This window comes from Dermacentor albipictus, chromosome 3 (genome assembly GCF_038994185.2).
Source record: "Dermacentor albipictus isolate Rhodes 1998 colony chromosome 3, USDA_Dalb.pri_finalv2, whole genome shotgun sequence".
NCBI lineage: Eukaryota > Metazoa > Arthropoda > Arachnida > Ixodida > Ixodidae > Dermacentor > Dermacentor albipictus.
The window spans coordinates 37,151,688-37,177,013 of NC_091823.1; the positions used below are offsets into that span (position 1 = coordinate 37,151,688).

Sequence of the window (25,326 nt, forward strand, 5' to 3'; positions counted from 1 at the left end):
TTCCCAAAATACTTCTTGCTTCTACTATTATTCTAACAGTCATTCGGTGGTCACTGAGCTCAATTGAATGCACAGTATGGGCATTTTCATCTTCGCACGGGGTGGAGGGGTGTCTTGATCTTGCTTTGACGATGGAGGTTTTTCCGTCTTGCACTGCACCCAATTGGACACAGCTATTCATTTTATGGAATTCTTTCCATAGGCCTCTTACAACAGCTGAACTTCTGCACCCCAATTTCACGAGGAATTTTATATTGATCCGTCGTTCCGTTTGTTTGTCGAGCCTCACTTCGGCTGACTAAAAATGCGTCGAAAAAGAAGTTCCCGCATAAAATTCGACCTGGCAATATACAGCAGTCCGGCAGGTACTAGGGGGCAATCCGGCCCTTTAATGTGGAAAAAGGCAGAGAGCGGTGCCGCTAAAGACCGCTCCCATTCTTTGCTGACTGACTGCATATACTGCATATACTGACTGCATATATACAGTTCAGTCAGTCAGTCAGTCAGTCAGTGTTTTATTTTCACCAAACAAAAACATTTGTGAAAACGGGAGACGGCAGCTTTCTGAACATGAAATGTAGAAAATAATAAAGAAAGGGAAATGAAAGTCGACGAAAGGAGAACGTGTCGTCGGTGGGAGCCAATGTCCACTGAATTTCAACTTTATTTGACGAAGCGTACCGTGTAATTACATGAACTGTTTGGAGACCCGTAGCCAAAGGCTAGTAATGGGTCAAATAATGAATTACCGTGTTTGATGCCAGTGTTGATTTTCGTACAAACGCTGAAAACAATCATCAGGAATACTTACGCTAAGCTCACTCAGGTTAAATATAAGGGGAGAAAAGAAACAAACATTGAGAACATGAAACCCTGAAGCGCAATATACCAGAAGTTGGTTGATAGGGGTATTTTGAAATACTCCTTGAGAAATCACCCACTTCAAAGCTGTAGTCAGAGAAATTAAAATAAACCTAGAGTGCATACATAGGGTGTCCTAGCTAAATTTAGCCAGAGCCTAAATATATGCAAATGCCACGTAGCTGGACAGACCAAAGGTAATGTTGTTTGCCGCCGCTTGGAGATACTCAAACTATTTGTTTTTCATTTTCATTTTCAATTATAGGTGATTAACCTTAACTAATTAATCAGCTTCTCAAATATTATAATTGGATGAAAATTGTCAATGAGGAAATTGTAGACAGAAATGAAAAAGTTCCGGTACAGCTTTCTATTGTTCAATACGTGATACATAAGGGTTTTTCTGAGCGGGAACAAAGCCCGCGAATACGCGCTAAGTGCCTCGAGTGGCCAGTCACGCTGCAATTTTGCGTGAATTTGCGGGCTTCTTTCACGCTCGGAAGAACACTTTTATGTGGCACGTATTGGGAAACAGAAAGCTGTATCGGGAGTTTTTCATGTCGCGCTACAAGTTTCTAATGACCCGCCGTGGTTGCTCAGTGGCTATGGTGTTGGGCTGCTGAGCACGAGGTCGCGGGATCGAATCCCGGCCACGGCGGCCGCATTTCGATGGGGGCGAAATGCGAAAACACCCGTGTGCTTAGATTTAGGTGCACGTTAAAGAACCCCAGGTGGTCAAAATTTCCGGAGTCCTCCCCTACGGCGTGCCTCATAATCAGAAAGTGGTTTTGGCACGTAAAACCCCAAATATTATTATTATTATTAAGTTTCTAATTGACACTTTTATTCTAAATATAATATTTTAGTTGTTTAAATAATTAAGGCAAATTATCTCATTCGACGAAATAAAGAAAACAATCTGAGTATCTTCAAGCGATGGCAAAGAACGTTCCCTTTGTTCCGTCCAGATACGTGGTGGCATTTGCATATTTTTAAGCTTTTGCTAAAGGTAGCTGGGGCACCCTGCACAATTACGGGAAAAGGGGACACAGGTGAAAACAGTCTCATGGTAACGCAATTAAGAATAATAAAAACTTTTTCGCTAGAATATTGAAGTTGTGTTCTTCTTCTAGTTCTATAGCGGTAAAGAATTCTATACTTTAGCGCATTAACTAGGATTCAATGCTCACGCGTAGGAAGGAAAGAGAAAAGCAGAAGGCAGGGAGGTTAACCAAAATAATGTCCGGTTGGCTACCCTACACCGGGAGAATGGGCAAGGGCAAAACAAAGATGCCAGGGAGAGAGAGGAGGGAAGGAAAGAAGAAAATTAGCGGTGAGTTCGCTGAAGCGTGTGTTATAATAGTAATTGCACTAATAGTCACAGACGTTCACACAAGCCCTTCGTCCTCGAGAAGCACAAAAGTGACTTCACCGCTTTTAGGGGCCGACAACGATTTCCGTGCAGCACCTGCACGGAAAGCGGCCCATTCTCCGGTTTTTGGAAAACGTTAGCAAGTTCTTTTCTTTCTGGGGCATATCGTGGACCGTGGCACAGCGGGTGGTCGATATTTTCTTCGGTGCCTCAGACCTCGCATGCTGCACTGTCGGTCCCTCCAATTAGGCACCATTCACGTACATTGTGAATTCACGTACATTGTGAAGGCTAGGTAAAGTGATCACAGGGAGCAGCGTCCGGAACCAAAACGTGGAGAGAGGGTGACTATGTCTCGCTATACTGTTGCAGACCAGAACAGTTTTTAGGTAACTTTGAAATCAAGTGGCAGTACGGGCATGTTAGGAAACATCGTTTTCCAAGGAGGATATATGTCGGAGTGTGCGAATATTTTTGTGGATTTATTTCTTTACTTTTATTTTACGCACTGCTCAAGATAGGTGGTGCACGTCCACGCCCATGATTCGTTGGAGTATGTAAAATCGACAGTATAAATGCGAAATATTGGGTATATACGCTCTCCTTATCAAAGCGATTTCAAGCGTTTATAGATAATTACAGCCCACTAAAAGACTACTACATAACGTGTCGATGTGGTTCCTCAGTGTAAATTACAATCGCTTGAGTGGACGAATAAGTGCACTCGAGCAAATCGTCATTAAGTTTATATGAGCTACAAATACATCCACAGGCTTGTTTCGCGAGTGAACACTCGTGCTTTCTTTCCTGCATTAATTCTGTTGGTTTAATTTCGGCAAACCACCTAGAAGTGCTATTTCACTCTGAGTTACTGTGCCCAACATCTTGGACATAAGCTCCTCTCGGTGTTACATCTAAATCACCGGCATGCATCAGCATTTGTGCAGATCTTAGCGAAGGTACCGAAACTGATCCTCAGGGCACACCTTTGAGAATCATAGTTCAGGTGCCGACATGGATTTATTCATTAAGACTATACCTGACAGCAGTATTGTAAAATATCTCCCGAGCTATTCCGCAGGCTGTATTTGAGTTTATCAGGACGTGGTGATCCATGGTATCGAACGCTTCTTGAGGATAAGAAACACCAGTGCGACAAGCATGGCACCTAGTGCTGCGTAAAGTACATGGATGAGAGATAAGACTGCAGTAGATGTAACAAAAAAGTTTTTTTTTTGCTAAAACGACCGATGCTGTGGACATGTTTCGTTGTACTTTCTAGAAATTTATAAATTCGTGTCGCAAGAATATTTTCATGTTAATTAGGATACTGGGCACAGACATCTGTCGACAGAAAGAGAGATCTGAGCTGTTGATCCCCCTTAAATACTGGTGTGGCCTTGGGCGCTCTCAGCGACGATGGGTATGCACAACCGCTTAGCAAATGGTTGAAGATGTGGCACAATGTTACAATACGTACGCTTACCGCCTTTACAGGCGATAGCAAGTTGGTTTTCGCACTGGTTCGTGTCATCCTGTCGGAAACCTCTAGTGCAACATGTGCCAAATTAAGCACAAATAAAACAAAGGATCCGACCAAGGACGCAGACCTGGGGAGACGACAAACCTGGGAGGCAATCGTTCTCATTCGCCGAGCGGCCACTGGACGGTATGACGAAACCGCGCGGAAACGAACACAGGCACATAATATAATGAACGGCTAGACTGTGGTAATTTCTAATGTTATAATAGTGGTAGAAAAATGGGAGCTAAGTGACGATCATAATCTCTGAAGATTTCGAGTTAACTCAGGTCGATTTAGGGGGCTGCCACGAAAGCCTTTCAAAAACGTTTAGTCTCTTAGTTCCATAACTGCAAGCAAGCTGCTTGCTTGTGGCAGACGTGAAACAGGTGAAATAATAACGCGAGAATACGCACGCGAGAGAAGCGAAGCGCGTGCGAGCGCATGTCAAATACACTGGGCCTTTCAAGCGCAAGCCACGTGAAACGCGCCGACGCTGTCTTCCCAGACCTCGCTTCACCCCGACTTGGATTTGCAACTCTGCAGAAAGTCGACGGGGCTGGCAAGTGCTTCGACGCTGGCGTGGAAGTGCGTCAGGTACGTGTACGTCGAATTGAAGCCATTGCACGTGCGTCCTATGTCCCAGTTGTCCATGTCGAGGTCGAAGAGAGCGGCGCAACGGTCCAGCGGGATGCTCCGGCGCACCGTGGTTACGGCCTCGTGCGACACGATGGCCTGCAGTGTCTCCCTCTTGTGGAACAGGTAGAACACGTTCCACCGGTCTGAGTTCGGGTAGACGACGATGCAGTCGCTCTCCAGCAAGTCGTAGAGGCATGGTTCTTCCTTGTTGCCGCACACGTCGGACACTTTGCCCCTACCGCTCAGGCCACTCAGACGGGAGTCGGCGTCGTAAGAGCGAATGCTGGTCTTCACACCGACTCGCCCCGACCCCGCCACCTTCAATGGGGACAAACTGTAGCCGCTGCACACCTGGGCGAACAAGAGAGGAGACCAAAGTTCGCAATACTTGCTTTAGCAACGACAGACTCGGTCGTTCGCTGTGTCGGTTACTTTGCGTTGTTCATTAGTTAGTTGGGGAGGTGGTTGGCTGGTTAGTTAAATTAATCAGTCATTTCGTTAGGTCAGTCAATCAGTTATTTATCCGAAGAAGGTATATTTATAGGAACATGGAAACTGGAGGCGATCAAGAGTGGACGAACAACTAGCTTATCAACAATGACTAAGAAGAGAAGTTTCAGCCTTGAGCCAATGCTTTGACGGAGGACCCGTCTTTGCCAGAGCCATGACGAAGACGAGCTCCTTGATCAAAAACCTTCGCTCCATGCTTGATTTTCTCTTCGTCGCCCAGTGTTCATCAGTCGGTAGGTCAGTCGGTCGGTACAACCCTTATATTTATGTCGCATTCATTCAAGGGCGCTCCAGGAAGCGTATGTACTGTTAGAAGTTCACAGGAACTCGGTGAAAAACTTGCGCCCTACCTGCCCCTCCTTACAGTCTTTCGTACGTTTGTCTTGGTTCACTGTAGTAGAATAAACGACGTTACTCTCACCAGAAGCAGTTGCTTTTGTCATAGCCAAATTTTATCTTCTATTCGATCACATCTACAGTGCTCTCTCTCTACCTGGCTTATACCACCGCAGAGGCCCACTAATTCATGGTGGACCCCAGAACTTACTCTCGAACGCAAACGCATCCATTCGCTACGCCGGCGCTACCAAATAACTACGGGTCCCTTACTCCGTCAAACCTTTGAAGACCATTATTATGACGCTCATGCGAACTATAAAAATGAGCATAGATCGCGCGAAACGTGCTGCCTCCAAATTCATATATGATCTGACTTGCACAAACGTACTATTTTTGGTTTACGTTTTCGTGTATTTTTATGCGAAGCATATTACGAGAGTTCAACCCAGCTCCTCAGGCGCGGCGGTGTCGCCTTGAAACCACGTGACACCGTGACGTCACGACAGAGGAGAAGTGGCTTTGGCTCAACTCTTGCAAGACGGGCTGGGTGGGAATCGAACTAGGGTCTCCGGAGTGTGGGACGGAGACGCTACCACTGAGCCACGAGTAGGGTGCTTCAAAGCGGTACAAAAGCGCCTCTAGTGAATGCGGTGTTGCCTTAGAAACGAGCTGTTTCTAAGGCGTGCGTCTCTTGCTCAGGCGCACATTTCGTTGCCGCACCGAACGCTGCTTTGCTCGACGCTCACCGCGTCCAATGCGGGGCGCGTAGTCGCTGCCCTGTAGCCCATTGTCTTACACCCCTTGGCGGGTCGACGGGAACGCTATCGCGTTCCACTCTTGAAGGCGAAGCAGTAATGCATGAGTTGTTTCTTCGTCTAGCCGAACCAAATATAGCCAAGCAACAGCAGTTCACCAGGCTAAACAGTGGTTCAACAACTAAAATAAAGGCTAGTATGCTTCGCATCCTGGGCTTAACCTTACCTAAGCCACAGCCATTTTTTTATTAGCTTCCCATTGGCAATCAACTCTACCCTTCCCCTCCAACCCGATGGCCGTTTTACGTCAAGTGTGCTTGATTCTGCCAGTTTTCTGCCCAACGCACAAATATCTATGGACCCCTATATGACGATTACCACACCCGCCTACGCATCGCAACTACCATGCCGTTACAAAACCACAGAAAAAGACCTTCCATTCACTACTGGTCAAATTGAACATGCACTCAATTCTGGCAACATAAGTGCTGCACCTGGTCTCGATGGGCTCACTCTTTCCATGCTAAAACCAACTTTTTCCTATCATCTGACCTTTTTCCTCTTTCTTTTTATTCACTGTTTAAATTTACGTTACTTCCCCACCCTTTGGCGTAAAGGCCGTATTATTTTTATTGCAAAACCCAAGCACCTTCCCGACTCTCAGATCGCCCCATTGTTATGGAATCATTATTTGGTAAAATACTGGAACGTTTATTAAATTCCCGCTTTTATTATTTTCTCTATTCCAAGACCTCCTTCATAAGAATCATTTGTTTTACCCATGGGAAGAGTGAGCCCATTGCATTATATCGCCTTAAGAAAACACTTGACACTTACAAAGACAAAAAACTACACGGCATCCTCATTTCTTTGGACTTTCAATGCGCTTTTGACAGCGTTTGGCACCCTGTGGTTCTCCGCTTTTAAGGTTCGCACAACTGCCCCCGTAATTTGCACCACCTTACGTACCACCCTACGTAACCGCACAGCCACATTCCGCTCGCAAGCCGGCGAGCTATCCGCCGCACCTAAGCCCGCTCCTTTGGAACATTCTGATACATGGTCTACTTGAACTTTTCTTTCATTCAGACGGTGTTCTTTCGAGGCTTATGCCGACGACACTGTCGGCATAAGGCGCGGTAGTTGCTACACCCATCTCACATTCAATGATCACCTAAACTATACCTTCGAACCAAGTCGGGTCTCCTCTCTTCCCGTCTCCTCTTCTTCTTCAGGGGGCACTATTCGCTGTCTCCATCTGTTATTCGTCTCCTCTACAATCAGGTTCTCCTTCCTTAACCTACGCATCCCCTGTCTGGTAGCCGACCTTTCCTATGTCCTGATTCAAACTCAAAATTACTGCTAATAAACGCAAACTCTTTTAAGCAATAACAGGTGCATGTTGCACGACGCGAACGTCATCTCTGCAGGTCTTAGCTAATGCGCTTCCACTTCCCATAGAAATGGCCCTCTTAACACTCAGTTTTCGTTATTTGTGCTTAAAGCCCTCACTTGCTATGGCCCTGCCGCATACAACCCAGAGGACATTCAATGCCCTTTCAACCCTTGGAATCATCATCCCAATCTAAACACCGCTTCATTTTTTTTTACCGCATTGAACTCACTCAGGTCCACACGGTAACAACACGGTAACACGGTAACAGGCGGTTCATATGCTACACATTCCGCTCATTCAGGTATCGCACTCTTCAACCCTCATAGTGAAATTACTAAAGTCGGCCGATACAAAATCATTGGCGGCACTAGCTTTTACTCTATAGAGACGCACTGTTAGAAGCCGTAGTACATATCTGCACTTTGCCACTAAACACTCTCCTAAACATATACTCAGATTGCCTCTCATTACTTACCGCGTTGGCTAATCTAAAAACAACCAATGCTTATGCGCATGAAATCAACAACTTGCTCATCTCCATCTCTCCTTTGCGCCATGTGGCACTTTCCGTGTGCCAGCGCACAGAGGTGTTGACGGAAATGAGCTTGCCGACCTCATTGCCAATTTCGCTGCGTCACACGGTTTCACCCGATTCATTCTTGCTCCTCCTACCTTAGTAAAAACGAGGATGGGCGCCACATCCTACGCTCAGTGGAATGCGGCTCGGACGCTCGATAGTTCCGATACGGAACTCTTCAAATGGGTTCCGACTATTAATAGCATACAAAACTTCTTCCCGCCCAAAAAGACCGATCGTCCATCTCATAACGGCCTCCGCCCGGTTAACCTTCTATTGTTCCCGTTTCCATCTCTCACCGACATGCACTGACATGCAACATTTTTTTTAATGATTGCCATTTGAAGTTGCCAGATCACTTGCCTGCTCAAAGACTACCACGCGGTTACCCTAACGCCTGCACATTATAAAACGCCACCAACAGACAAACGGAAGAGAGCAGTCTTGATTGGACTCTACCGCCTTATATCTCTATCCACATTCAATACGTGACATTACATGAACATACCATGCACGAGTTTCTCATCCTCATTTTTTCTTCTTTTTTTCCGCTTTATTTTCTTTGATCTCCTTTTCTTCTCTGTTCTCAGCTTTCGTTCTGCAGTCTCTTCGTTTATGCCATACAAAGTGAAGCTTGTCTTCGAGGACACTAAAGACGAAATGACTGATTTCATTACCCCTACTTGTCAACTTCAGGCATCTCGTCTGCACCTATACGCACCAGTTCGCTTTTACTACCCTGGTACTTCTTTTCACCCACACGCCTTTTCTATATGTCATTTGGGCCCCGGATTTATCTTACATTCCTCAGTTCCAGCTTTTCTGTTCTACCTTCGGAGCGTAGAGTCATGCAAGTCCATCAACCTGCATCAATCGTCTTCCCACAATGCCTAACCTGACCGGGCTCTGTTCATGGCGCAATGACCCAAGGATTCAGAACGTTTTATTTTTATTTAATTTTTCTTCTTCACACTGCTCTGTTTTCCCCTCTAGTTGTTTCTTTTTTCCTTCCTTCCTTCTTTCTTGTTACATCTCCTTCTCGCATATTATTTGACCAATAAACCAACCGTACGGATGGTCCATACGCTACATACCCTCTCAATGCAGACCTTTTACTCACTGGCCATCATCTGTTTATGTTAACCAGTAATTCTACTTTGGTTCTTCGGCTACTCCTTGGAATTTTTTCATTCTACACAATTGGCTTTCTTGCTAAATTCCCTTTTGGGCTTCCTACTCCTTTTCATTTTCTTTTGATTGGCGTTAAACCCGCGATACCTTTGGTGGTGCGAGTTCCCTCACTTATATGTAAATTCGTTTTACGTATTGAGGGGATCAAAATTTTGCCCCAAACACGATGACACACCTTAGGTCTGGAACGCATACCTTCATCTCCTGTGCTAGAGTCAAAGGACCAAGCGTCCCGATGAAACGGGTCACTTCGTCGGCCAGGTGCGTGCATAGTTTACGCGATGGATTTCGTGGCAACGGCAGCAAGTGCGTCTCCACGATGACGTAGTCGACCGCGTTCACGAGCCCTTGGACCAGCGGACCTGCCACGGCGCGGTCAGCGGGCAAAATCAGCGCGACGAGTCCTTGGCTGATGGCGTTCGGTGAAAGCTCCTTTGAAATGGCGCCCGCTATCGCAGACACGGTGAACAGGTCATCGTCACGACCGGGGAGGCGGCACGCAGCTTCCGGACGCACCCAGTGCAGGGCGACGCCGTCCAGCGAGTGATTTTTCAGCACCGCTATCACGTTCCTCACGAACGAGGCCATCTTTCGCTGGTCTCGCGCAATCTCGGTCAAGCGCACACTGTCACTCTGGTACCCGCCGAGGGCCACGAGTAACTTCTTTGGACCCGAGGAGCGCGACGACTCGAGCAGCTCACGCAGCACGGCCAAGCCGTATTTTTCGTCGAACTCCGAGGCCCGTGACTCCGGTTGGTCAGCTCTCACTGCCATGGACCAGTACACGATGTTCCGGCAGTACTCGAGAGGCATGTTTTGCGGCGCATACGTCTGCTCAGTTTGTTCGAAAAATGGCAGGAAACGGGTAACGTTGTAAATGCAGAAAACAGTGTGATTCGTCGTCCGATGGAACGACCCCTCGAGCTGAAATTGAAGGTCGGCCACTTTTGCGCGTAGCTGCGGTGCTTCGGTGCAGTTCGACGGCAGGGCTGGCCAGCTGGTGCTACCTCCTGGCGCATGCGGCGGCGACGGAACGCGTGTCCACGAGACTGTCGAGACCGGAAAGGCGCGGGAACGCGCCGTGTTCCTGCCTACGGGCGGAGTTTTCATGTAAGACAGCATCACGAGACCCGCGGGCATCATGAGCGTACCGATAGTCACGACGCAGAGTGCCCAGGCCTGCGTGAACCGGAGGCGAGTCCTGGCTCTGCCCCCCGCCTGGTCCTCGGAATTACTTTCGACGCCCGATGACGGTATTATGGGCGCCTGAGCTGGGCTCGACTCGTCACCGGTGGTCTCTGCGGCGCCAGCAGCAGAAATGTCGGACGGTGGCTCTGCAGTGAGCGGTTCTGCTGACCGCGCCTGTAACTGCGGCGACGTCCTGCGAGGGGTGAAAATTATGACATCCGGCGCCAACACGTACGCCGGCACTCCTGGAAAGCCGGCGTAACGCCGCGCATTCTCAGCGGTCCCCGAGTGTGGCACAGGCGACGTGTCCGTCGTCCCGGCTCCTGACGCAGGACGGATAGGAGGCGAGGCCTGGTTCACCTCGCCCTGCCGGTGTCTTGCCGGAACACGAGAATGAGAGGAGGGTGTTACGTACGCGCTTGCCACGTTATAGAGGTCCCTGCGGGCAACGATGGCAGCCGGAAGGACTGGTGGTGAACCCAACTCTTCCAGCGGTGACTGGGAGCCGGACCACGGCGGTGACCCTGCTGCTAATGCGGGGGAGCCTGGCTGGCGCACTTCGAGGGGCTGGCGACGGACCTTGGCGGCTTGTCGTGGATGGGCCATCGCAAAGCTGCACGAAAGGGAACGGCTTTTTCTCGTTCTTCTCCTCGCGCGACGGCGCGCGACAATGAAGCACGTGCACGTGCTTAGAACAGTGCACGCAGCGCGCGGTGCCGAAGAAACTAATTTCCGCAAGTCGAAACAGGTTGGTCTGTTTGGCGAGTTTTGTTTTGTAGGCTATCCATAGCTTCAGAAACGTTCCTGGGACGACGACCAGTGCAGACGCGTGCACATCAGGCTCCACGTGATCTCTTTTTTCGCATGGTTCGTCCCCTGCAACCGTCCGAAAATTGCCGCCTACTTATAGGGGAAGTGCACCGGCATTGGTGGTCACCACTTTCGCCAAAATCAGACCATGGGCGCGATAACGTAACTCTACTCCAAACGTGAAGTATTCCAAACTCCGGACGTCAAAATGACTCGGCTGTTCACGCGTATGGGGGCGGTAACCTGCGGCGTTTTTCAATCTGCCCAATCGGCAGCCTCCATCGTTGCCGGAAGCATGTTTTGCTTGTTTTTTACTTGCAAGGGGACCGTTTAGCAGCTAAAATTTTGATTTAAACGTCTAATAAAAAAATAATTGTATGTCGCTGAGAGTAAAATTGTTTTATATTCTTTTGACGTAAAACAAGTTGGAGCGCGCTTGAAAGTAAACACAGATATTTGCATTTTTTCAAGTGATAGCCACACATGTGCCAATTCCGCATCCAATCCATTTTGCTACGCACACGTAAGATGGCGGCTCCGTGAAAACAGCTGATCGGTTCTGTGGGCCGCACTTGGTGTATTTTGGCCTGTAACGCTGGCCGGTTCGATAAAATCTCGGGGTCCGGGATGTACTTTCGCGCGAGAAGAATTTTGGAAGCTGTGAACATCATGGAGACTGTGAAAGCCTAGTGCTCGGTGAGTAAACACATCATTCTTTCTTGTGCTTAATGACCAAGCAGTAGCATCTGAACATCTGCGGTGATCGCATGGTGGTCACTTATGCTTTTGTTCACATAGGATACGCAAGAATCGATGAAGGTCGGAAGGCAGTACATCTGAATAGATAGCTGGTAAGTAAACGTTTTGTATCATCAATCGCAACTATCTCCGAATGTATGTCCTGATTTAAATCGAAGGTGGTCTGTAAGAGAGGCTCTTCTTTTTTCTGCCACACACTGCTGTGCAGCGATAGATTCTCCCTGCGGACGGCACAGATACTTCTGCTGGATATAACTTGCACGAGACAAGCTTTTTTCTCGCGGGGGGGGGGGGGGGGGGGGAGTGGGGTTACTCAATTGTGTTCAATTTGACGTAACACTTATGTCTTGATAAAAATAACAACACAATAAATAAATGTAACCGCTATGTTTTAACGGCATGGTGATATCTGAAACAGTACCACTTGCTGGTATTAATTCACTGTGGACCGGCGAAAATTGTGAGCAAGCAAAAAAAATGGTGGCTCCACTGAAAAGCACGCGAATTTCGGCGGCACAGGCCACCGTGCTCATTGAGTATATTGAGCAGCACCCATACTTGGTGAGAGCTGCCACAAGTCTCTCGCCAAGTATGAGTGCTGCTCAGAAAAAAAACCTCTCTGAGAAGAAGTTGCTGAGTCATACCGGCTCATGTTTCATGATTTCCCGGCCCCTTGTCCCTTCGCCCAAGTGAACGCTCCATTGCCTCGAGTAGGGGAGCGGCGGCGACACCGAGAGAGGCGCGCCCAAAGACGGCAACCACGACCTCGCCGCCGTTACCGCAAAAACTGTAACCTCGACTGCGAAATCGTATCCAATGGCTCAACAACCCGCACTGGTTTTGAACGAAGAGATTATGGGCTTTGCCGCCCAAACTGGGACGATGAACGACTGCCCGGGGATCGCACCATGGCGTCCGCGCACGCCAAAGTGCAATCTCCTGCCCAAACAGAGAATAACCGCGCAAAAGCGAGTTGGCAAATATCCCAATCACTCAGAGAAAACAAGAAGGCAAAGGAGCGGAACTTACGGCGAAGAGGGGACTTCTTCGCGGACAGCAAGCTTGCAGCGGAGACAACCAGCCAAAACGCCGGGGTCAGCCCACGAGACGCAGGCCCTCACTCCTGCGCAAGGACGATCTGAAAGTGTTCTTCCGACCTCACCAGGGACTGCCATTGAGGAATCTGACCAGCCAAGCGATTTCCGACGCAATAGTGGAGGCCTGCCAAAAAAAGATCAGGTGGGACCAGTTCATTCACCGCATCCGGCCGGGTTCCAATAAAGTACTAGCGTCCACCCCGGACACAACAATCGCGATGGCGGTGAGAGGCGTCACGTCATTGAAGATCAACGGAAGACCACATCCGGTCAATGTCTACGTCCCGCAAGGCGAAAGAACCAGGAAACGTTTTATCCACAGAGGCCTGGAAGTTGGGAGACTCTCATAGTACTGTCCTTACTGTTTTTGGGGACGTTCTATCGAAATACATTTGCTACAGACGAGGTGAGAAGACGGGGTGAGACGAGGTTTTCGTAACACGGTTCAATTATGGCGAGCGTGTGACGAAGTTGGCCATCGCAGCGATGTGTGCTTGCAGCCAGATTTGCCCACATGCCGTGTCTGCGGAGTGCGTAACCCGGAGGTAACCCACACATTTACCCCGACAAGCGCGATTTGCTCTGGGGACCGTGTATTTGGCGACCGCAGTTGCCCAAAATGCCTGAAGCCTGTACAATACCATGCAGCCTAACCATCCAAGAAACCATACAAACCAGCCCCTAGCTGGTTCTCCTCCGAGGGCTAAGAATCGGAATGGAAGGAGCCGCTCAAGAATCCGTACGGCATCGCACAACTGCACAGAGCCGGGAGAATCGGGGTAGCAGCTTCGAAAGTCCCCGTCGAGGCCGAGACCAACGGCACAGAAGAACACAAAGGTGAAAGCCCATCCGAGAAACAAGTGACCCGGAGTATCCTTAGTACAGAGTAAGCCGCAGGTGAATCAGAGGCCCAAGTCGTATCTCCCACTGCCAAACATGCACCTGTTACGCCACGGGTCACGCAACATCCCGAATACAAAAGTGTAGTAGGTGAGAACTAGCAACTCAAAACAGATGTGAAGTAAAGGCGCGACAACGACGGTGGACGAAGAAAGAACCCACACACACTGCTTTACCCTGCAGTACTACTTTACTGAATACTGAACGCGAATGCGCTCTGAGAAACTGTGATTGCGCTCCCTATATAAGATAGTGGCGTTTTTCCCCGATTAAACTTCGTTGAAAGGCGCGCGCGCCTGTGTGTGTGTGTGTGTGTGTGTGTGTGTGTGTGTGTGTGTGTGTGTGTGTGTGTGTGTGTGTGTGTGTGTGTGTGTGTGTGTGTGTGTGCGTGCGTGCGTGCGTGCGTGCGTGCGTGTGTGCGTGTGTGCGTGCGTGCGTGCGTGCGTGCGTGCGTGTGTGTGTGTGTGTGTGTGTGTGTGTGTGTGTGTGTGTGTGTGAGAGAGAGAGAGAGAGAGACCCATTCACGCGTTTTGGTCGATTTCGTAGTTACACACCTATTCTGTGCTCATTTGGTTTGGTTGAAAATATGTGTGACCAAGTTTTCGCTGCGGTTCTCGCACTTCGAATTCCTTTACTTTCGGTAATATTTCCAGTGTCACCACTGTATCCACAAAACCCGTTGATGGTTCATTTTTTCCCAGTTCATCCCCGTTGGAAGATGCCTGGTTTGATGGTTTACTATCGTCTAAAAGCTTTTGGATTTATCCGCTTTTGGATTTATTGAACCACTCATTACTTAGGTTTTGGTCCTTATGTTGATCCCGGTGCTCGTTTCAGCATTTAGCTGATTTGTTCAGGCGTCTTTCTCGTATCGGAAATGAAGGCTTCATGTACGTTCTCAGTCTCCAACATTCTCGGACCTTCCGCGTCCCTCATCACCAGCTCTAAATATCAGCATGCCACGACAAAAGCACTCAATGCGAATGAGTAGGAAAGGGCAGGGTTGCAACTCCTGCCAACCAAAATTGCCTACATAGCTCAGAATGGCAATTACTTCTATTTTAACAATGGTTGCTGGTAAATGCCACCATGCTCGTTGTTCCTAGTTTTTTTTATGTGTCTGAATCATTCAATGCTTTAATGGATGGGTGACTGTATAGATGTGAGCGTTCTCTTTGAAGTAGTGTGGTTCTGAAGCCGCACGTCGTCTGCGCTACTTAAAGGCCCGTAAAGCGGCGGTTCGTCGCACCTGTGGACCATGGGATGACGCAGAAATTTGTCATCCTAGACGCAGCCATCAGAGCAACGTACTGCTGTACGACGAGGCAGAGCAGACTGTATCTCTACATGGTGTCACTTTTGTATTGCCTGCCGTTTGTTCATCGGACAATGCTGCCCGCTGTCGCCGCTTGTTCACCATGTATACTGTGCCGCATTGTAGTGATGGTTTTATTGGCATTTGTATGCGTAACTATCACGTTCTGCGCAAGGTCATGAACAATGAACCGTCCAGTGAACCCGTGACGCGGCTCTGACATCGTTGCCCGTTGACATCGTTGCCTGACGTTGTCTGACATCGTTGCGTTAGATTAGTTTCTAATTTAGTACTTGAATTACACCGCTTGAGCCATTGTAAAACAGCTGCTTCAAAGGGGCTACATTTATTCCCCTTGTGCTCGTTAATGTGTAACCAGATCTAAACATGTTAAGTGCACGCATATAGAAACCTTCGTAATAAGAATGTGCGCTTTAGTTGTATTCTTTTCTGTTGAACAGACTAGTTTACCAGAGTTTATCTTGTACTTTTTCTTTGTATTACACTTCGAATGTATTTGAAGGCATTGGCTTTTAAAGGTGTTTGAATGTGCTCATGCTTCCGCTGTTGTCCTAATATCGACATGAGCACGCAAACCTCGAGTTATTGCAAATTACTTTCAGTGCTCTCAATGACCTTAATACACTTGTCTCCACTTTGCTTGAAAACTAAGTAAGAGGTAAGCACTTTCCTTTGTAAATGGTTGCCTGTACCATACTCTCCCATCACAGCGATCGTGCTGAAAGGAGACACCGACGCACTAAGTCAATTCAGGATCTAAGGACAGCCAGGCGAATGCAAAAGAAGATACAACGACGCATGGATAAGCTAGAGGCACAGTGGTGGTCGAAATTTTGTGCGTCGCTGTATGTCCACAAACCGCTATCTCAAATATAGAGAACTGTGCGAGGTCTACGTTCTCTTCCGCAACAGCGCTTTACGTTAAAGGACCTAGCACTATTCCAGTGCTGACAAGACATTGATGCGGCAGAAGTCTTCTGTGCCATGATTTCGGGTCTGCCAACTCGCACAGGTTCGCTTACATTGAACCATATTCCGGACTCACGACATTCACGCATGGATAGGCCTTTCACAACGCAAGAGCTTGACGCGGCGCTCGCCCTATGTAATCGATCGTCGTCGCCTGGTCCGGATGCCATACCGTATACTATGTCCCCTGGGTGAACGGGCACGAAATGCTCTCCTTAATATCAATAACGAGTCCTGGCATGACGGCAAGGTTCCTCAAGATTGGAAGATCAGCCGCCTGGTATACCGCTTCTTAAGCCTGGCAAGTCCGTCTTAGAGATTGCTTCAGACAAATTGCACTGTTGGGAAGGTAATACAGCGAATGATCCTCGTCAGACTTAGTGGTACCTCGAACACTACGAAATCTATCCAGACGCCATAGCTGGCTTTCGACGTCACCGATGTTCTATCGACAACGTTACCGATCAGGTAAACTATGTTCAACATAAAAAGACGTATAAGAGATTATCTGTCGGAATGCTCTTAGATATAAAGGGAGCCTATGACAACGTTCTTCATGACACCATACTTGAAGCATTGGAATCGATGGACCTGGGCGGTCAACATATCGTTGGACACGCAATTATTTACATAGGCGGACTCTCTTTGTTAACACTGAACCTGACCCATCCTCGCAATATTACATGCACCATGGAGTTCCGCAAGGTGGTGTCTGTGGCTCAGCGTCATTGGCTCAGCGTCTGTGGGGAGAGGAAAGGGGGAAGAAAGGATAGAGGGATGAGGGAAGTACTAGAGGGGTAATTTGGGCCGTGCAGTGGGAGGCAGGAGACCCCTAGAATCTGGAGGACAGCGAGATGTTTTCCAGGAAGTCGAGGACTGCCTTGAAAACATCGGCAGGTGAGGAGCTAAGGTCCACGTTGGCGGAGTCGGGGATGAAACGTACTGCATGGTGTGCTTAAACCTTTTGCGAAGCACCCTTACCATCTATACCTGACTCCGCGATGACAGCGACTACATAAACTAGCCTAGGCAGCAGCTCCCGCCCACCCCCGACACTCCCTTACCCTCTTACTAGGCACCAAACTGCCAAGAACTTTCGCACGTCACTCTCTTTACATAACTTTCCCCTTGGTTTCATTACATTGCCTTCTCCTGTAGAGCGGCTATAGCGACGCAACCATCTTTGATGACGCGTTGGCATCGGGGGCGGCAATGACAAGAACGCCCACTTTAATAAAATTACGACGTCATTCAAAGAATGTTTTTTCGATATTCTGAGCCTGCGTGGGGATACAGAATACGGAGAACCGTAGACAAGCGAAGCGCCCGCTTATATACTTAAGCTGATTGTTTCTTCCACAGCTTGGCGACAAGCTTATAGCGTCAAGGCTTGCGGGAAAATTAAATTCACTCCAGAAAAAAAGTTTCACAGCAAGCATACGAAGACCAACAATAGCTTCGCGTGGTATGAAAGGAATTTTGCGAAGTTTCCCGAGTAGAACGTCGTGGCAATAACGCAGTTTAGATTTCTCACCTGCTTTAGCGTCAGACGTAGTCAGACAAAGGATGAGGCGTCCTCTGTAATTAGTTCCGAAACATAAGCCATGTTGACAAGAATCAATATTTTGTAGTTTAGCACACGAGTGCTGCCTTGTTTCCTGCGATCGTGGCAGCTTTGTGCTCCATAAGTTGCTCGACAGCGGGGTAATAAAATTCCGCTGACATCGCTGTGTAACGTTGACGCCCACTCCTTTAAAAGGATCAGCGCTTGTGTAAACTGCGTTCCCACTTGTTGTGGGGGACGACGCCACTACATTTATTTAGATATACAGTGCTTACTTTGTGAAGTTATTATAGGAAGGAAGGAAAAAGTGGAGAAGGAAAGGCAGAGAGGTTAATCAGTTTAGCTCAACCGGTTTTCTACCCTACACATGGGAGCGGGATCGGGGGCGGTGAAAGATGGGGAGGAAAGAGGGAAAGCACATAGCACAGCACGCACATCATCAGTTACAGTCCGTCACTCTTGCGTGGTACGTGACATCACTGTCACATCCACTTGTCCAGGCCCGTCTCCTTCAAAAACCGAAGTAGTCCCTTTGTCGCCTTCAGCTGCGATGTCTTCTGTCGGTGACGTGTGAAACTCGTTTCGACTGACAATGCTCTATTGTCAAGGTGCGCTAGAACGGATGCCAGCGACTGTCTCTGAACATTACATTCAGGGCAGTCGCACAGAATGTGTTCTAGCATCTGCTCGCAAAGACAGGCATTGCAGAGAGCGTTGTCCGCCATTCCAATGCGAAATGAGTAAGATTTCGTGAATGCCACCCCTAGCCATAAGCGATAAAGCTGCCAAGTCACTGCGGCGTCATAGGAAATAAAGACGCCGATAATGCCGCTCGGGCAGCTCTTGAAGACACACAGGAAGAGGCCATACCACTTTCACGGTCCGACGCAGCCGGCAGACTTCGGGTGCTTGCACAGGAGATCACGCTCTCTCTATGGTGCACGCCAAGCAGCCAGACAAACCGGAGCAATCGTGATGCATCTCTGTGTGCCAGCTGGACTCCGCCGAAGAGAGGCCACTCTATTATAGGAAAATTTCCTTGCTTCAGGTGAGATCAGCAATTGTAAAACTCACAATTCAGAAAGTGGCTCACGTTGGTGGGAAGTGCCGCACGGTTGTAGTTTGATGATGATGATGATGATGATGATGATGATGATGATGATGGTGGTGGTGGTGGTGGTGGTGGTGGTGGTGGTGGTGGTGGTGGTGGCCTCATCTTATGGTTCATATCCACACTGGGGGATTGGCCAAGAATTGCGTGCTGAAGTGATTGCCTATTCTTTCGAAGTGTTACTCATTCGATGAGGAAAAAAATAAATTTAAACTAAATTGTGGGGTTTAACGTGCCAAAACCACTTTCTGATTGAGGCACGCCGTAGTAGAGGACTTCGGAAATTTCAACCACCTGGGGTTCTTTAACGTGCACCTAAATCTAAGCACACGTGTTTTCGCATTTCGCCCCCATCGAGGGAAAAAAAATATTAAAAAATAAGAAAGGTAAGAAAACATACAAAAACTAATTTGAATGAAATAAACGTTTTCTTCTTATTATTATTATTTTCCTTAAAGACCCCTGTCTAGAGGAGTATTACATGAAGGGTGAGGCTCACATATGTATGCCTATTGAAAGGACATAAAAATATATACACCAAAAAAATGCATGAGAATATAAATTTGCAGGAATACAAAGAAATACATGTAGCCTTTATTTTCCTTTACGGCAGGCAATGAATATCCAAGGCCTCTGCAAAAGCGCGTGGGCAGACTATTTCCGCAATGTGATGTGACAGGCCGTTCCAGTCTGTAGCTCTTCGAAAAAAAAATAGTGCCAGAAAAAGTGACGGAATGACAGCGTGGGCGTGCTACTTGTAAGGAGTGTCTTGTAGTGTCAAGTCTTGAGAAAGTAACTGTTTTACATTTAGTAGGGTTAAGGGTCATAAGCCAGTCGTCACACTAGTTTTGTATGTTGTTATGGTAGAGCCGCAGATGCTGCTGGTAAGAACTATCGTGGATTGTTTGTCAAATGGCGCAGTCGCCTGCGAACATTCGTATTTGTGAAGACACCTGTAGCGGAAGGTCATTAATATAAATTAAGAAGAGTAGTGGGCCGCGAGAGAGAGAGAGAGAGAGAGAGAAAAACTTTATTTGGTTCTTTCAAGGATTTAGCGTCTCGAGGTCTCCGTCGTCTTCTTGGGCGCCGACGACTTGGAGCCTCTTCCGGCAAGGGTGGGCCCCTATTACAGGGCTCCACTGAGCCTAGCTACCTCACTAGCGTGCTGCACTAAGGCCCTTTGGGCCGTGAGCTCGCAGCTGGTAAGCCGACTCTCCCATTGCTCCGCACTCGGGTTATTGTGTTGGTGGAATGATTGATTGTGAACAGACTCTTGGGGGACGCCCGATCTTACTGGGAGGAGCGAGTGAGTGAGTGAAGAAACATTATTGCAGGTCCGGCGAGGACGCGAACTCGTCGCGCACCCGGCTAGTCCCCCATCGGGACCAGCAGGTCTAGCCCACCGGCCCGGTCGCGGGCACGCCGGACAGCCAGGATTTGCTTTTCTAGAGCGGGGCTACACAGAAGCGAGTCCCACTCCTCCTTGATGAACTTGGGGTATGTCGACCCACACTCCCAGAGCATGTGCGCTATAGTGGAGGTCTGCCCGCAATACGGGCAGGTGTCGTCGCTATACACGTCGGGGTAAGCCTCGTGTAGAACGGACAGACACGGATATGTGCTGGTCTGTAGAAGTGTAAGTGAAACGGCTTGCACCCCATTCAACTTGGGGTGAGGGGGTGGAAAGACGCTTCTAGACATGTAGAAGAATTTAATAACCTCGTTGTGAGTAGCGGGAGCGTCCCTGTGGCTATTGGCAGTGGTTATTGACGTGTACCGACTGAGATGGATTAGAAGAGACTGAGCTATCCCTTTTAGGATGCCAGGGGGCAAGTTCAGTTTGGGTACTTTAAGTAGTGAGCGTTGGTGCGGTACATTGTCAAATGTTTTTGTAAAATAAAAGAAAATGGCGTCACTTTCTGCACTTTGGTCCACATTAACATGTAAATCGCGAGTAAACATGGCTAGCTGTGTCTCGCATGATAATCCTTTACGGAATCCGTGTTGGGAAGGATGGAAAACGTTGTACCTAGAAACTGCATTATTTGTGACCAGATCTTGCACGGTATGCTGGTTAGTGAAATGGGGCGACAGATTAAAGGAGTGCTTTTACTACCAGATTTGTAGGCTGGAACGACTGCCGCCGTCTTCCATTTGTACGGAATACTACTGCAAGATAATGATTGAGTTAAAGGTGGGCAAAAATAGATCGCAGATATATATTTAGTGTTTTTCAGTAGCTTGTACTTGACTTCGTTTGGTCCGGATGCGGACGGTAGCTTGAATTTATCTATGACAAATTTGATACCATTGGCATTGACCAGAATTGCCGGCATAGTCGAATGAACTGGCACTGACGGCAAAGGTAAGCGTCGGTCGGGTTCGATGGTGAAAACGCATGAAAAAGTATAGTCGAATGGGCGTCTGGGCAGTCGGAGTTACTGATCGCCGTGCAAGTATTATCAGTGAGGGTGATAGTGTCCGTTGGCTTGGGATTTAGAATTTCGCCGGATTTCCGGAGGTTTGTATTTAGCACATTGGGTAACGCACAATGATGAAAAAAGGTATTTTTCGCGATAAATCGCGTTCGAGTAGCTTGTCTCAGCCTCGTAATTCTTTTCCCATGCCAACGGACACTGTTTTAGCTTAGCAGAACGGAAAAGCTGTTTTTTCTAGTTTCTAATCTTCTGAGAGATTTCGTAAACTACGGCCTTCGTTTGTTAGTGCTTGACGTAACAACGGGAACGTGGACTGTTGCTAATTCGGTGATCATTTTCTGAAACAGTGATCAGTTCTCTAATAAAAGACTATCGCGATTATTTGAAAAATCAGAGTAGAAAGAGACAAGTTGACTGTTTATGGCTTCGTGGTGATCCTTGTCGTAAAGGCGTATTGTTTTCATGCTAGTTTGTCTCACCGGCGGTGCATGCGTGAAAACCGAGTTAATTTCTTTGTGGTCGCTTAATTCCCGTAGGTATGTTAATAATGAAAGACACTCTAGATTATTCGTTAATATGAAATCCTAGATTTTGGCACTGCCCGCTGTGACTCGTGTTGGTTTAGCCAGTAATTGGGTTAGGTTTAAGTTAAGGCAAACATCGAGAAAATCTTATCCTGGTTGAGTTGTGCCTGAAGGTGAGCTATAGTACTCCAGTCAATGCCATGATAGTTGAAGTTGCGAAATAGTAAAATATGTGCGTTCCCATGTTTACTTGTGAGCTGACTAATGACATCGTTAATTTTAATGGCAAAGCTTGGGTCATTACTTGGCGGCCGGTAGCAAACATTTAGCGGGATATTATGGGGTGCAGCACGGAAAATGAGCCAAAGTATATCGAGGTCAGATGAACTGTCGATGAAAGAACAATGTAGCCGGTCACTCGGAGCAATAAGAAGGCTGCCTCCCCGCACGTGTAGACGATCTTTGCAGAAGATACGGAACCGGGGTATAAGTCTTCCAAGACCTCGGTGTCAAACACGTCATCGGTAAGCCATGTTTCAGTAAGTATTAATATAGCAAATACAGAAGAAGAGATTATATTCGATAATAATTCACGTTTGGTCAGGAAACTGCGCGCGTCATTATAGATTGTAGAAAATGATACACCATGCGCGGGAGGAGGTGTTTGCATGATGTTTGCGCTGATTTCAACGGGTCAATTGCTATTGGGTTTCCTTTGCGCTTTTTGAAGCTTCGTCATAGGTGTAGTGTTTTGTACCGATGAACAAGGTTTTGTATCGCAACGTAAATGGTGCCGATTTGCTCTTCGCGAAGACAACAAGATGCTTCCTAGCACTTTGCACCGGACGAGAGGAATGCTCACCAGTACGGTACCCAGTTCCTTTCAGCTTGCTGCCGCATGATATAATATGTCGTTTCGTTTTAAATAGCGCAAACCTTACAATTATAGGACGAGTGATTCTATTGGGCCGGTGGCCTAGACCATGTGCTCGTTCTATGTCCTTTGCTTCTACGGCTATGTCGAGGAGCTCGTCACAGTGTGTGATGATTGTTTCTTCTACCTGGGTGTTAGACTCTGGTACGTGTTGTTTATTGAGACCGTAGAAAATTAGGTTATTTCAGCGAGAACGATTTTCAGCGTCATCAAAACGGGTTTCTAGATCGGAGATGGCGTGCGTTGTAAGAGTGGTGGTTGTCTACATAGCTTGTAGCTGCTGCTGTAGGCCTTGAATGTGCTTGCAATGGCTCTCCATAATAGACATTCGTCTGTTCAGTTCAGAGATAGTGTTGTTAGTGGAGAGCAGGGGCGTTTTTAGATATTTTAACTCGGTAATCAGCTGTGTCTGCCCTGTGGACAACTTCTATAGTTCAATGAGGATAGTGTTAAAATCAGTTGCGGGATTCAATTTCACATCACCCAACTTCAACAGAAATGAGCATATTACGCTGGAGCACGCGAGGCAGCACTAATCAAACAGCGGGCGCTCGGGAGCTGTACCAAAAAGCGGTGGTCTGACATTTTCGAAAAAGGGCAGTTCGGCTCACTAAGCTGTGCATTGAAGAGAAGTGGTTTAGTAGACTGCTCAGGGCTCGGATGTTGTACCACTCCGAGCAACATCCAAGCAAGCAGGGCTCGGATGTTGTTCGGTTTTTTTTTTTATTATTTCACGTACTTTCAAGGCCCGAAGACGTTACAGAAAGGAGTGGAGTCAAAACAAGAAGTAATGCAGTAAAAATACAAACAAAAAGTATTAACAAAAAAATATTAACAAAAGGCATTCTGAACGGCGGTCTTGAAGTTAGTAGGGTCGGTGATGAGTGCGATTGAGGCGGGAAGGCGATTCCAGTCCGTGCTTGTCCTGGGGACGAATGAGTCACTGTACCGGTTTGTACGGCACATTGGCACCCCGATTTTAAGGCTGTGGTCAGTAGTACGGGCCGAAATATAAAACGGAGGGGCAAGAAGGGTTTCTTTTAAAATGGGGTTCAGATGAAAAACTTTGTGAAAAAGGGAGAGACGGGAAGATTTGCGGCATGATGAAAGATCAGGTAAGTTAAGAGTTCGTTTCATTGAAGAAATACTTGCATAGCGAGAATAATTAGATAAGACAAAGCGTGCACCGCGGTTTTGAATACTTTCAAGAGTAGAAACTAATGAAGACTGAGTCGGATCCCAAATGGCTGAAGGATACTCCAATTTGGAGCAAACTAAAGTTTTATAAAGAGTTAGCTTCAGGGAAGAAGGGGCAGAGCTAAAATTGCGGCGCAGGTAACCAAGCATGCGATTAGCGTTTTTAGTAACATAGTCAATATGCGAGTGCCAAGAAAGGTTATTTGATATGTGAAGGCCGAGATACTTGTAAGAGGTAACTGACGTCACAGGTGCACCATTAATAAAGTACGTGTGCGTGGCAGTGTTACGAGATATACGCATGGCCTTTTATTTATTTGAATTTAGTTGCATGCAACAATTAGAACACCACTCAATTACGCGGTTAAGGTCGTCCTGCAGCTCTTGGGAATCTGAAGGATTAATAATTTTACGGTAAAGAGCACAGTCATCCGCGAAAAGCTTTATGGAAGAGAAAAGAACGCAGTTCGGAAGATCATTATTATAGATTAGAAAGACAAGTGGACCCAGGACTGACCCTTGAAGAACAGCTGCTGGTACGTTAGAAAACCGAGAATTACAGTTATTAGTGTTTACAAACTGCGTCCTATTAGAAAGAAAGTTTTTTATCCACTCGAGTACATTTACGTCCGAGTTAAGTTGAGTCAGCTTAAGCAGAAGTAAATCATGGGTCACAGAGTCAAAGGCTTTGGCAAAATCAAGAAATACGCAGTCAATGTCGGTACCTAGATCAGAAATTGCAAAGCGATCGTTAGTGAATGTTAAGAGCTGTGTTTCACAGGAAAAGAACTTACGGAAACCATGTTGACAGGGGTTGAAAAAGGAGTTTGATTCTAAATACTCTGTACCAAAAAGCGGTGGTCTTACATTTTCGAAAAAGGGCAGTTCGGCTCACTAAGCTGCGCATTGAAGAGAAGTGGTTTAGTAGACTGCTCAGGGCTCGGATGTTGTACCACTCCGAGCAACATCCGAGCCCTGCGTGCTCGGATGTTGTTCGGTTGTTGTTCGGTCGTGTCTCTGTGAAGTATTTTCTCAAGTAGTGGTATCGATGACTGCCTCGAGAGGTGGCGCCGTCCTGCGGTCTGCAACGATGCTGACAGCTGCGCAGAAGCCGTCTACGTCGTCTTCACTCCATGGTCGCGCACAGCATGCTGGCAGCTGGTGCGTCCCAGCTGCGCGATCGCTGCCGCTCGCATGATTAGCAGCAGAGGAAGACGCCCAGCTTAAATCGAGTGAAATTCAATAGTAGACTGGCAGTGTGCACAAAAGTGAAATGAAATATGCTTTTGGCTGTTCAGTTTCTGGGTATTACGTGCAAGAACCACGGTCTGATTACG

At 47.5% G+C, this 25,326-nt stretch overlaps 1 protein-coding gene and 1 long non-coding RNA gene across 5 annotated transcripts in view; one reads left to right on the forward strand and one right to left on the reverse strand.

Annotated features, from left to right (window-relative positions):
- Positions 1–3,443: 3,443 nt before the first annotated feature.
- Positions 3,444–11,342, reverse strand: LOC135902416 (uncharacterized). Of its 3 annotated transcripts, none has more exons than XM_070535371.1 (3): positions 10,766–11,342; positions 9,358–10,543; positions 3,444–4,745 (listed from the first exon to the last, which is right to left on the reverse strand). In XM_070535371.1, the coding sequence occupies exons 1-3, from the start codon at positions 10,954–10,956 to the stop codon at positions 4,272–4,274; spliced, it is 1,851 nt and encodes a 616-aa protein (XP_070391472.1). In that variant the 5' UTR covers positions 10,957–11,342; the 3' UTR covers positions 3,444–4,271. The 3 variants fall into 3 exon arrangements, with proteins under 3 accessions (XP_070391472.1, XP_065288529.2, XP_065288521.2); XM_065432457.2 differs by having other exon boundaries at positions 9,358–10,253; positions 10,314–11,342; XM_065432449.2 differs by having other exon boundaries at positions 9,358–11,336.
- A 383-nt stretch (positions 11,343–11,725) lies between these two features.
- Positions 11,726–25,326, forward strand: part of LOC135901969 (uncharacterized) — a 169,635-nt gene continuing 156,034 nt past the window's right edge. The window contains exons 1-3 of one of the 2 annotated variants that reach the window (XR_011512703.1): positions 11,726–11,856; positions 11,959–12,011; positions 20,231–20,393. This is a non-coding gene — a long non-coding RNA (uncharacterized lncRNA). The remainder of the gene's footprint in view (positions 11,857–11,958; positions 12,012–20,230; positions 20,394–25,326) is intronic. The other variant, XR_010564338.2, reaches the window with a different exon arrangement.

What these genes read in the sequence shown, in the direction of transcription:
- LOC135902416 (XM_065432449.2), bottom strand. Translation starts at nt 10,956, where the DNA reads ATGGCCCATCCACGACAAGCCGCCAAGGTCCGTCGCCAGCCCCTCGAA. An exon ending in CTCTAGCACAGGAGATGAAG is followed by an intron (nt 4,746 to 9,357) that starts GTATGCGTTCCA and finishes TTGTTCGCCCAG; the next exon opens with GTGTGCAGCGGCTACAGTTT.